This window comes from Bufo gargarizans, chromosome 6 (genome assembly GCF_014858855.1).
Source record: "Bufo gargarizans isolate SCDJY-AF-19 chromosome 6, ASM1485885v1, whole genome shotgun sequence".
Classification (NCBI taxonomy): Eukaryota; Metazoa; Chordata; class Amphibia; order Anura; family Bufonidae; genus Bufo; species Bufo gargarizans.
Window position 1 is genome coordinate 363535191 of NC_058085.1, and position 13289 is coordinate 363548479.

At 49.1% G+C, this 13289-nt stretch overlaps 1 protein-coding gene across 3 annotated transcripts in view; it reads right to left on the reverse strand.

Moving 5' to 3' along the window:
* The window catches only part of CFAP58 (cilia and flagella associated protein 58), an 89844-nt gene extending 77251 nt beyond the window's left edge, over positions 1 to 12593 (reverse strand). For all 3 annotated transcript variants that reach the window (XM_044298111.1, XM_044298110.1, XM_044298109.1), the window contains exons 1-3: positions 12527 to 12593; positions 7628 to 7909; positions 385 to 533 (exon numbers count right to left, since the gene is read on the reverse strand). In XM_044298111.1, the coding sequence (XP_044154046.1) occupies positions 385 to 533; positions 7628 to 7909; positions 12527 to 12535 (440 nt within the window). In that variant the 5' untranslated portion in view covers positions 12536 to 12593. The remainder of the gene's footprint in view (positions 1 to 384; positions 534 to 7627; positions 7910 to 12526) is intronic.
* Between the last annotated feature and the right edge of the window lie 696 nt (positions 12594 to 13289).

Below are 13289 nucleotides of genomic sequence, written 5' to 3' on the forward strand. Positions count from 1 at the left end.
TTGGCTAACGGTATAATACACAGCTGCTGCAGAACTTCTTTTTGAATTTGAAGACTGTAATCCAAGTCATTTAATCATCATATCTCATTTCCTCTTCAAAAAGAGGGTCTGCAGCAGCTGAGGTACATGTTATGATGTCATTTCTATTACTGTATGGAGACAAGCAGCTGCCAGACACAAGAAACAAAGGATCGGAGGGGTAAAACCAGCCAGGCCGACCCTTGTTTCCTCTGACGGGAGACCTCAGATGGGGGCTGCACCGACGATTACTTGTGAGGACCTGCTACGTGTCCACCGGCTCGGACAGATCTGTACTAGAGGAGCCCCCCAGACATTTATGTGACTCATACACTATATGTACGTTGATACGTATGGGGGTCTTGCCTGTGCTCTTGGCCCATGGACAGTCCGGATCCCTGCTCCACCAGTTTGCTCAGGTTGTTGATTTCCTCCTTCAGCGACTGAATGGTTTCCCTCGCCTTCTGTTCCTTCTCGTAGGCCGTGTCCACCATCTTCCAAGCCTTTTCTATCTCCTGAGACACATGAGGTCCACATGAGCCAAACAGCCAGCAATATGGACGAAGCTGAAATATCTCCAGCGCATGGTCTCCCCCCTTAAATGAGATCTGACTGAAGGCGGAGGCAGTTTCCGTACACACCGCGTATTCCCCCGCGGTCTATCCGCTTGAAAATGGCTGCCACAGTAGAACAATAACCCGCACGTATCTACAAAGTAATATGTGGTGTGAGACGTGAACTTTCATTTAAAGGGGGGAATTCATCGCAGTTCGCGTGGGAAAGGCGGCAAAATGTGCAACTTTTCTCCCTCTTCCACTGAAAAGTCCTAACAACTTTCTAATAGACTTTGTCCTTCAGATCCTCACCATTTTCCAGATCTCTGCTTGCTGTCTGTGAATGGAAAGAGTCTTGTTTAACTCCAGAGGCTAAAAAACTCCCGAGACTTAAAGGGGCCTTCCTACTGATAACACTTATCGCTTAGGGCGCATTCGCACGATTGATTGAAACTGCGGATCTGCAAAACATGGGCACCGGCCGTGTGCAACCCAAATCGGACCCACTTGGCACTGACCTAAAAGCACATGGAAGCCCTTCCGTGTGTTTCATGTGCTTCTGGGTCCATGTCATTGCGCCGCAAAAGATTTAGCCCTATTTTGCAGCAGCTCACGGACCCGTTAAAGTCAATGGGTCCGCACCGCGATGTGGGGTGCGCACGGGCATTGCCCATGTTTTGCAGATCCCTATTGTGTGGTCGTGTGAATGCGCCCTTATACAGAGAATACGTGAAAGTTGGTCCGACTGTTGGGACCTTCAGTAATCTTAAAAGTGGAGGTCCTGGAGCACATAGTGTGCTCTCCCCATAGAGAATAAATTGGGTCCGCACCCATTCCGCAATTAGCGAAACGGACGCGGACCCATTATTACGGATGTGTGAATGGAGCCTAAATGTGTAATTACTAAAAAAAAAAAAAAAAAAAAGAGTGTGGGAAACTACTACTGAGGTTTTTAGCCATAATATATAGACAGCAGGTTAACATGAAGCTCTATAGCCCAGTGGTTAAGGTTCTTGACTTTAATGTAGAAGGATGTGAGTTCGAATCCCAGCAGAATCATTTCAAAAATAGAGGCTAAATCAAACTTACATAGACGCACCAATCTTTTTAATTTGTGTAACTATTATTTTTTGTTGGGAAAGGTGGCAACTGAACCCCTGCTCCCGGGGACCAACATAGCTTTTTTTTTTTTATAGTTATGTCTACAGAGATGTGTGGGGGCTCATTTGAGCGAAATCTGCGTTTTTTGACAATACCATTTTGCGGTGATCACTTTTTATTCAATTTTCAACTGATGAAAAAACGGTAAATCTGCCTTTTTTTTTTTTCTGTTACATCCTTCACCATATGGGCTAACCTTTATATATTTTAATACTATAGGTGTTTTCGCAACGATGCCCATAATGTTATTCTTTTTTTGTTTATTTTTGGGGAAAGTGAAATGATTTTACGTTTATTTATTTTTTTATATTTTCAAAACTTTTTTTTTTTTTTTTACTTTTTTTTTTATTACTTTTTATCAGATTGCAACTTGGAAATTGCTCCACTATTCTCTAAAGAAATCACTATATCAGGGCTGGCCAACCTGAGGCTCTCCAGCTGTTGCAAAACTACAACTCCCATCATTCCCGGACAGTCTAGAGCTATCAGCCTACAGCAGGGCATGGTGGGAGTTGTAGTTTTACAACAGCGAGAGAGCCGCAGGTTGGCCATGCCTGCACTATATCATAGTTCAGTGCTGCCACCTAGAGGCCTGAATTGGGATATACTAACAATGAGCCTGGAAGCCTAGTACAGGCTGCGGCTTCCGCTGGGGGAAGGCGCGTCTGAGCAGGAAGCCCACGCTTCTGTTTTTAACACTCTCAGATGCCGTCATGACATTTGACAAATGCCACTAAGATTTATTGCCCAAGGGCCCACATGAACCTGGAGCCGGCCCTGCTAGTGATGGTGTATCACCAGGGACCCCCACCAATCCTGAGAAGGAAGGGACCACAGTGCTAATTAAGCGCTGCATTTACTTCTAAGCTTTTCCTGCACAGCGCCACCCAAGCCACGTGGCTGTGCAGGGAACTGCATCCAACCCCCTTCACTTCAATGGGGCTGCACAGTGAAGGAGACATCAGCACTGCAGCTCCTTCGTTCTCAGAAATGGTGGTGGTCCCAGAGGTCGGACCCCCTCCTGGCGATATACCATCAAGGGGAATACCTCTTTAAGTGAACTAACAGCTGAGGGTTTGTTACAATTGCATCCATCCTCTGTAAGGTAAACCCACCTGCAGCACCAATGGTTCTCCTGTCCTGATAGTTTGTTACAATGTATCAGTCTGGAGTCCAAGCAGTTTATCTAACAGAGGGTTGTCTAGACTGAATGCAATTGTAACAAACCCTCAGCTGCGAGAAGCATTAGGTCTGTAGGGGTTTCAGACTCTGGATGGAAATAAGAAGGTTCTCATTCACTAACAGCAAGCAAAGATTTCGAAAAGGGTGAGGAAATGTAAGGAAGTTTTTCTCTGCTCAGAGATAGATGAGGCTGATAAGTTTGTGCCCCCCTTCCCTCGTGATCTTGATTGCAGTCTCTCCTGATCGACCCATTATTTCGGCTCCTATTATTCTCGCAATTACTACTCTGGCGATGTTCAGGAGACCGAAATATGATGGACAATGAGAGACGCCATTAAACCGGAGATTTCCCGCGATTAGTATTCTGTATCATCTGAATATCATCAGCGGTCATTAGAGGCGGAGGCGAGCTCATCTCCGGAGATAAATGGCAGCCGCGCGCTTAGTGTCCCGGTAATACAGATCGCCCGCGTCCTGCGCTCATCACAGGGATGTCTGTATGTGATACCGGCCTTTACTGGAGGAACCTGCGGAGTAATTACATGTGACCCCCAAAGTCAGATGTCAGGGGGAACATGTCTGCTGAGCTGTGTATCTAATCCTATCATGTGTGATACTGACAGCTGAGCTGTGTATCTAATCCTACTATGTGTGATACTGTCTGCTGAGCTGTGTATCTAATCCTATCCTGTGTGATACTGTCTGCTGAGCTGTGTATCTAATCCTACTATGTGTGATACTGTCTGCTGAGCTGTGTATCTAATCCTATCCTGTGTGATACTGTCTGCTGAGCTGTGTATCTAATCCTATCCTGTGTGATACTGTCTGCTGAGCTGTGTATCTAAGCTTACCATGTGGGATACTGTCTACAGAGCCCATGTACCTAAGCCTATCCTGTGTGATACTGTCTGCTGAGCTGTGTATCTAATCCTATCCTGTGTGATACTGTCTGCTGAGCTGCTGTATCTAATCCTATCCTGTGTGATACTGTCTGCTGAGCTGTGTATCTAATCCTGTCCTGTGTGATACTGTCTGCTGAGCTGTGTATCTAATCCTATCCTGTGTGATACTGCCTGCTGAGCTGTGTATCTAATCCTATAATGTGTGATACTGTCTGCTGAGCTGTGTATCTAATCCTATCATGTGTGATACTGACAGCTGAGCTGTGTATCTAATCCTACTATGTGTGATACTGTCTGCTGAGCTGTGTATCTAATCCTATCCTGTGTGATACTGTCTGCTGAGCTGTGTATCTAATCCTACTATGTGTGATACTGTCTGCTGAGCTGTGTATCTAATCCTATCCTGTGTGATACTGTCTGCTGAGCTGTGTATCTAATCCTATCCTGTGTGATACTGTCTGCTGAGCTGTGTATCTAAGCTTACCATGTGGGATACTGTCTACAGAGCCCATGTACCTAAGCCTATCATGTGTGATGCAGTTTGCAGAGCCATGAATCTAAGCCTGTTGCGTAATACTATATACAGGGAGAATGTATCTAAGCCTATGATGTGTGATACTGTCTGCTGAGCCAATGTACTGTATTTAACCATGTGTGACATGTTGTTCCACTGTATCTAATCCTCTCGTGTGATACTGTCTACTGAGCCATGTATCTAAGCCTATCATGTGTGATACCGTCTATACAGCGCATGTATCTAGGTCCTTTATGTGTGATACCGTCTATACAGCTCATGTATCTAGGTCCTTTATGTGTGATACTGTCTATACAGCGCCTGTATCTAGGTCCTTTATGTGTGATACTGTCTATACAGCTCATGTATCTAGGTCCTTTATGTGTGATACTGTCTATACAGCTCATGTATCTAGGTCCTTTATGTGTGATACCGTCTATACAGCTCATGTATCTAGGTCCTTTATGTGTAATACCGTCTATATAGCTCATGTATCTAGGTCCTTTATGTGTGATACCGTCTATACAGCTCATGTATCTAAGCCTATCATGTGTGATACTGTCTATACAGCTCATGTATCTAGGTCCTTTATGTGTGATACTGTCTATACAGCTCATGTATCTAGGTCCTTTATGTGTGATACTGTCTATACAGCGCATGTATCTAGGTCCTTTATGTGTGATACTGTCTATACAGCTCATGTATCTAGGTCCTTTATGTGTGATACTGTCTATACAGCGCATGTATCTAAGCCTATCATGTGTGATACTGTCTATACAGCTCATGTATCTAAGCCTATCATGTGTGATACTGTCTATACAGCTCATGTATCTAGGTCCTTTATGTGTGATACCGTCTATACAGCTCATGTATCTAGGTCCTTTATGTGTGATACCGTCTATACAGCTCATGTATCTAGGTCCTTTATGTGTGATACCGTCTATACAGCTCATGTATCTAGGTCCTTTATGTGTGATACTGTCTATACAGCGCATGTATCTAGGTCCTTTATGTGTGATACTGTCTATACAGCTCATGTATCTAGGTCCTTTATGTGTGATACTGTCTATACAGCTCATGTATCTAGGTCCTTTATGTGTGATACTGTCTATACAGCTCATGTATCTAGGTCCTTTATGTGTGATACCGTCTATACAGCTCGTGTATCTAGGTCCTGTATGTGTGATACCGTCTATATAGCTCATGTATCCAGGTCCTGTATGTGTGATACTGTCTATACAGCTCATGTATCTAGGTCCTTTATGTGTGATACCGTCTATACAGCTCATGTATCTAGGTCCTTTATGTGTGATACCGTCTATACAGCTCATGTATCTAGGTCCTTTATGTGTGATACCGTCTATACAGCTCATGTATCTAGGTCCTTTATGTGTGATACCGTCTATACAGCTCATGTATCTAAGCCTATCATGTGTGATACTGTCTATACAGCTCATGTATCTAGGTCCTTTATGTGTGATACTGTCTATACAGCGCATGTATCTAGGTCCTTTATGTGTGATACCGTCTATACAGCTCATGTATCTAGGTCCTTTATGTGTGATACTGTCTATACAGCGCATGTATCTAGGTCCTTTATGTGTGATACTGTCTATACAGCGCATGTATCTAGGTCCTTTATGTGTGATACTGTCTATACAGCTCATGTATCTAGGTCCTTTATGTGTGATACTGTCTATACAGCTCATGTATCTTGGTCCTTTATGTGTGATACTGTCTATACAGCTCATGTATCTAAGCCTATCATGTGTGATACCGTCTATACAGCTCATGTATCTAAGCCTATCATGTGTGATACTGTCTATACAGCTCATGTATCTAGGTCCTTTATGTGTGATACCGTCTATACAGCTCGTGTATCTAGGTCCTTTATGTGTGATACCGTCTATACAGCGCATGTATCTAGGTCCTTTATGTGTGATACTGTCTATACAGCGCATGTATCTAGGTCCTTTATGTGTGATACTGTCTATACAGCTCATGTATCTAGGTCCTTTATGTGTGATACTGTCTATACAGCTCATGTATCTAGGTCCTTTATGTGTGATACTGTCTATACAGCGCATGTATCTAGGTCCTTTATGTGTGATACTGTCTATACAGCGCATGTATCTAGGTCCTTTATGTGTGATACTGTCTATACAGCTCATGTATCTAGGTCCTTTATGTGTGATACTGTCTATACAGCTCATGTATCTAGGTCCTTTATGTGTGATACCGTCTATACAGCTCATGTATCTAGGTCCTTTATGTGTGATACCGTCTATACAGCTCGTGTATCTAGGTCCTGTATGTGTGATACCGTCTATACAGCTCATGTATCTAGGTCCTTTATGTGTGATACCGTCTATACAGCTCGTGTATCCAGGTCCTTTATGTGTGATACTGTCTATACAGCGCATGTATCTAGGTCCTTTATGTGTGATACCGTCTATACAGCTCATGTATCTAGGCCCTGTATGTGTGATACCGTCTATACAGCTCATGTATCTAGGTCCTTTATGTGTGATACCGTCTATACAGCTCGTGTATCCAGGTCCTTTATGTGTGATACTGTCTATACAGCGCATGTATCTAGGTCCTTTATGTGTGATACCGTCTATACAGCTCATGTATCTAGGTCCTGTATGTGTGATACCGTCTATACAGCTCATGTATCTAGGTCCTTTATGTGTGATACCGTCTATACAGCTCGTGTATCCAGGTCCTTTATGTGTGATACTGTCTATACAGCGCATGTATCTAGGTCCTTTATGTGTGATACCGTCTATACAGCTCATGTATCTAGGCCCTGTATGTGTGATACCGTCTATACAGCTCATGTATCTAAGCCTATCATGTGTGATACTGTCTATACAGCTCATGTATCTAGGTCCTTTATGTGTGATACCGTCTATACAGCTCATGTATCTAGGTCCTGTATGTGTGATACCGTCTATACAGCTCATGTATCTAAGCCTATCATGTGTGATACTGTCTATACAGCTCATGTATCTAGGTCCTTTATGTGTGATACCGTCTATACAGCTCATGTATCTAGGTCCTGTATGTGTGATACCGTCTATACAGCTCATGTATCTAAGCCTATCATGTGTGATACTGTCTATACAGCTCATGTATCTAAGCCTATCATGTGTGATACTGTCTGTTGATCTGTTGAATCTAAACCTATCATGTGAGAAACTGTCTGTTGCTTAGCTGTATCTAAGCCTATCATGTGTGATACTGTCTGCTGTATCTAACCTCATCATAGGCTCCTCCTCAGGGGGTGTTACCTTCTTCAGGGAAGCAATGGTGGACTGGTCCTCCTGGGACAGTTTCAGGGCGGTGGAGACTTTGGCAGAGTTGGCCACGATCTCGGCGTTCAGCTCCCGGCATTTGGCCATCAGGCGTTTCTCATTTTCATAGGACTTCTTCAGGACCCCGTGCAGCTTCTCGTACTCGGTCCTGAACTTCTCCAGACTTTTGTCCCCGGTGAGCTCATTGAGCACCTCCTGGAAGTCTTTCTCCAGGGCTTCGAACGCGTTTTCATCCATCAGACTCTTCTCCTGCTTCTCCTTCAAGAACAAGAGGAAGAAGGGAAGAGTCAAACGAGGCCTACAAGGAACAAGGACTTTACCCACGTGCCTTCTTGACCTGTCAGTAACACAGGACGGTCCAGTGAGGGCCACATCTACATGATCATCTCATCACCCAGAGGTCTCAGAACCAGAGCCCGGTGATTGCCAGGGGCCCTAGTTCCTTAACCTCTAATGATGCCACCGGTTATGGGATAATCTGAAGCCTCACTTCTATGCCCTGGGCCCTGTTACAGGAGCTTTAGGTCATGTCTCTGCCACTTCTTACATTTCCCCAGTGGCACAGCTGTAGGGGGCGCCAGAGTAGCTGTATCCATGCTTTTGATGGACCCTAAAGCCTCCTATGTTATGTAAGACTTTGGTCTGGGATATCTGATGGGATCAGCTCCTGTTCATAGAAAGTCCTACAAGATCTGAGAATGTGGCCATGGGAGCACCACTTCAAAGCATGGCTGGTGGTACAGTGACATCATACTTCTGCCTCAGTGATGTCATCACCCCATACATGCAAAAAATAGAAAAATGACAGCAGTAGTCTTGTGTCCAAGGAGGAAGGTTTAACACTTTCGAAATGTTCTAAACATTTAAAAAAACTACTGTTGTTATTAGCGCCCTATGATGTCATTAGCACCCTGTGGTGTCATTATCAGCTTGCAATGTCATAAGTGCCCATGTAAAGGTGCAGCTGATGATTCAGTGGGTAATCCTGTTGTTCGTGCAGGCGCCTAAATTATTTCTGGGCAGCAGATCGAGGCAGTGAGAAGAAGATTGGGGGAGAGCACAGGGATGAAGGAGACTGTGGGAGTGAGAGCAGGGGGAGAGCACAGGGATCAAGAAGGCTGTGGGGGTGAGAGCCAGGGGAGAGCAGAGGGATGAAGAAGGCTGTGGGGGTGAGAGCCGGGGGAAAGCACAGGGATGAAGGAGACTGGGGGTGAGAGCAGGGGGAGAGCACAGGGATAAGAAAGGCTGTGGGGGTGAGAGCCGGGGGAGAGCACAGGGATCAAAAAGGCTGTAGGGGTGAGAGCCAGGGGAGAGCACAGGGATGAAGAAGGTTGTGGGGGTGAGAGCCAGAGGAAAGTGCAGGGATGAGGAAGGCTGTGGGGGTGAGAGCCGGGAGAGAGCGCAGGGATAAAGAAGAAGGCTGTGGGGGAAAGAACTGGGGGACTGTGCAGGGATGAAGGAGACTGTTGGGGAGAGAGCAGGGATCAAGGAGGCTGTAACAGTGAGAGCCAGGGATGAAAGAGACAGTGGGAATGAGAGCCGGGAAAGGGCACAGGAATCAAGGAATATGTGGGGGTGAGAACAGGGGTAAAGCACAGAGATGAAGGAGGCTGTGGGGGTGAGAGCCGGAGGAAAGTGCAGGGATAAGGAAGGCTGTGGGAGTGAGAGCCGGGAGAGAGCGCAGGGATGAAAAAGGCTGTGGGGGTAAGAGACGGGGGAGAGCACAGGGATGAAGAAGGCTGTGGGGTTGAGAGCAGGGGGAAAGCACAGGGATCAAGGAAGCTGTGGTAGTGAGAGCGGGGAGACAGCGCAGGGATTAAGAAGGCTGTGGGGGTGAGAGCGGGAAAGAGCACAGGGATCAGGGAAGCTGTGAGGGGGAGAGCAGGCGCAGAGCACAGGGATGAAGGAGACTGTGGGGTTGAGAGCGGGGGAGAGCACAGGGATCAAGGAAGCTGTGGTGGTGAGAGCGGGGGAGAGCACAGGGATGAAAGGGGGTGTGGGGATGAGTGCCGGGCCACAGCACAGGGATCAAGGGAGCTGTGGGGGTGAGAGTGGGGGGAGAGCAAAGGGATTAAAGAGGATGTGGGGGTAACAGTGAGGGTAGAGCACAGAGATGAAGGAGACGGTGGAGGTGAGAGCCAGGGTAGAGCGCAGGGATCAAGGAGGCTGTGGGTGTGAGAGTAGGGGGAAGCTCAGGGATGAAGGAGACTGTGGGGGGGGGAGAGTGGGGGGAGAGTGCAGGGATCACAGAAGCTGTGGGGGTGAGAGCGGGAGGAGAGAGCAGGGATCAAGGAGGCTGTAACAGTGAGAATGGGGGGAAAGCACAGGGATGAACTACGCTGTGGTGGTGAGAGTGGGGGGACAGCGCAGGGATTAAGAAGGCTGTGGGGGGAAGCGGGGGGAGAGCACAGGGATCAAGGAAGCTGTAGGGGTGAGAGCCGGGAGAGAGCACAGGGATAATGGAGGCTGTGAGGGTGAGAGCCAGAGGAGAGTGCAGGGATCAAGGAGGCTGGAGGAGTGAGAGCTGGAGGAAAGCACAGGGATGAAGCAGACTGTGTGGGGGAGATCGGGGGGGGAGCGCAGGGATCAACTAAGATGTGGGGGTGAGAGTGGGGGAGAGCACAGGGATGAAAGAGTATGTGGGGGTTAGAGCCGGGGGACAGCGCAAGAATCAAGGGAGCTGTGGGGGTGAAAGTTTGGGGAAAGCACAGGTATTAAATAGGCTGTGGTAGTGACAGCGGGGGAGAGCACAGGGATGAAGGAGACTGTGGGGGTGAGAGCCAGAGGAGAGGGCAGGGATCAAGTAGGTTGTGGGAGTGAGAGCAGGGGGAAAGCTCAGGGATAAAGTCGATTGTGGGGGGACAGTGCAGGGATAAAGCAAGCTGGGATCAAGGAGGCTTGTAAGAGTGAGAGCTGGGATAGAGCACAGGGATGAAGAAGACTGTGGGGGTGAGAGCGGGGGGAGAGCGCAGGGATCAATAAAACTAGGGGGTGAGAGAAGAGGGAGAGCACAGGGATCAAGGAGGCTGTAAGATTGAGAGCCAGGAGAGAGCACAGGGATGAAGGATACTGTGGGGGTGAGAGTGGGGAGAAGAAGCAGGGATCAAGGAAACTGTGGGGGTGAGAGCGAGGGGAAAGTACAGGGATGAAGGAGGCTGTGGGAGTGAGAGCCAGGGGATAGCGCAGGAATCAATGAAACTGTGGGGGTGAGAGCGGGGGAAGAGTGCAAGGATCAAGGAGGCTCTGGGGGTGATAGCCGGGGAAGAGCGTAGGGATGACGAAGGCTGTGAGGGTGAGAGTCGGGGGAGAGCGCATGGATGAAGAAGGCTGTGTGGGGACAGCTAGGGGAGAGCGCAGGGATGAAGTAGGCTGTGGGGAAGACAGCTGGGAGACATCTGGGAGAGAGTGTAGGGATGAAGTAGGCTGTGGGGGTGAGAGCGGGGGGGGAGTGCAAGGATGAAGGAGGCTGTGAGGGTGATAGCTGGGGAAGAGCGTAGGCATGACGAAGGCTGTGAGGGTGAGAGCCATTGGAGATCGCATGGATGAAGAAGGCTGTGAGGGTGAGAGCGGGGGATAGTGCATGGATGAATGAGGCTGTTGGGGGGACAGCTGGGAAAGTACAGGGATGAAGGAGGCTGTGGGGGTGAGAGCGGGGGGAGAGTACAGGGGTGGAGGAGGCTGTGGGGGTGAGAGCGGGGGGAGAGTACAGGGATGGAGGAGGCTGTGGGGGTGAGAGCCGGGGAGAGTACAGGGATGGAAGAGGCTGTGGGGGTGAGAGCGGGGGGAGAGTACAGGGATGAAGGAGGCTGTGGGGTGAGAGTATAGGGATGGAGGAGGCTGTGGGGGTGAGAGTGGGGGGAGAGTACAGGGATGGAGGAGGCTGTGGGGGTGAGAGCGGTGGGAGAGTACAGGGATGAAGGAGGCTGTGGGGGTGAGAGCGGGGGGAGAGTACAGGGATGAAGGAGGCTGTGGGGGTGAGAGCGGGGGGAGAGTACAGGGATGGAGGAGGCTGTGGGGGTGAGAGCGGGGGATAGTGCATGGATGAATGAGGCTGTTGGGGGGACAGCTGGGAAAGTACAGGGATGGAGAAGGCTGTGGGGGGGAGAGTGGGGGGAGAGTACAGGGATGATGGAGGCTGTGGGGGTGAGAGCGGGGGTATAGTGCAGGGATGAAGGAGGCTGTGGGGGGGAGAGCGGGGGAGAGTACAGGGATGGAGGAGGCTGTGGGGGTGAGAGCGGGGGGAGAGTACAGGGATGAAGGAGGCTGTGGGGGTGAGAGCGGGGGGAGAGTACAGGGATGAAGGAGGCTGTGGGGGGAGAGCGGGGGGAGAGTGCAGGGATGGAGGAGGCTGTGGGGGTGAGAGCAGGGGATAGTGCATGGATGAATGAGGCTGTGGGGGTGAGAGCAGGGGGAGAGTACAGGGATGGAGAAGGCTGTGGGGGGGAAAAGTACAGGGATGAAGGAGGCTGTGGGGTTGAGAGCGGGGGGAGAGTACAGGGATGGAGGAGGCTGTGGGGGTGAGAGCGGGGGGAGAGTATAGGGATGGAGGAGGCTGCAGTTGGGGACACTCTTTATATTTTTGTTTTTGAGGGGTCTGCGCGGTGTCCAGTATCACTTTTCTTGGTATCTGAATCAAACTCAGAATTCTGCTGTTGTGACAACTCTATTCTGAAGACTAATAATGTGACTGTATCACCCACTATATGACACAAATGGAGCGCAGGCCGTGCTGGGACTTGTAGTCCCACACCAGATCTGTGACTCTGCCTGCCTTCCATGATAAATATAAAGTGAGCGGTACTCAGGCAGTAACACAGCGACCTTCTCCCCGTGAATCACCCCCCGTGCTCCCGGTCTCCGGCCGCCCCCTCTCACCTCAGTCATGATGCCGCACGGCTGTATTTTCCTGCGAGTCTTTTGCGCGTTCTTCTGTATCCAGGCAACCGAGCATGCGCGTGCGCAGAGAGAGCAGCGGCAGGGAAAGCAGTCACATGACAAGACGGGTACCACGTGTTCAGCAGCGTACGCTCTCTCGTGCTGTCAGTGCGCGGGGACACCAGCAGGGGGCGCGGCGTACACGGAGGGAGCTCCTCTAGGAAGCCTGAGGTGGGGGGGGTATGTAATGTATGGATTGTGTGGGGTCGCAGTGTAGACGGCAGTGACGTCAGCCTTCATTTTACTGTAGTCCCACCCCTTATTGAGGCTCCTCCCCTCTTTCTACAGGAGCCAATCTTAAAATGTTGAGCTGCAGTGTAAAGCCTCATTCACACGTCAGTGTTCCACATACATGTGCTGCGCGTGTTCTCCACACGTCCCCATTCATTGTGTATTCAGACATCAGTGTATGAGCACGGATGCACGCTCTATCGGATCCATCACGCCCATTATAGTCTATGGGTCCGTGAAAACCAAGGCTGCAACACGGACGTTTCACAGATCATTAGGAAGAGATGCTTCGAAAATAATTTTTCAGCTGTTTAGTGTCAGTGAAACACGTATGGCACACGGGTCCTCCATGGACAGCTTCACAGATGCATCACTGACGCCTTCTCCTGGACACGGAAAGCATGGTGGACATGTAAAGTGCAGCAGGTGTCACCGCTCCGCGCCCCTGGTCCTCCTCCTGCAGTGTCACTGC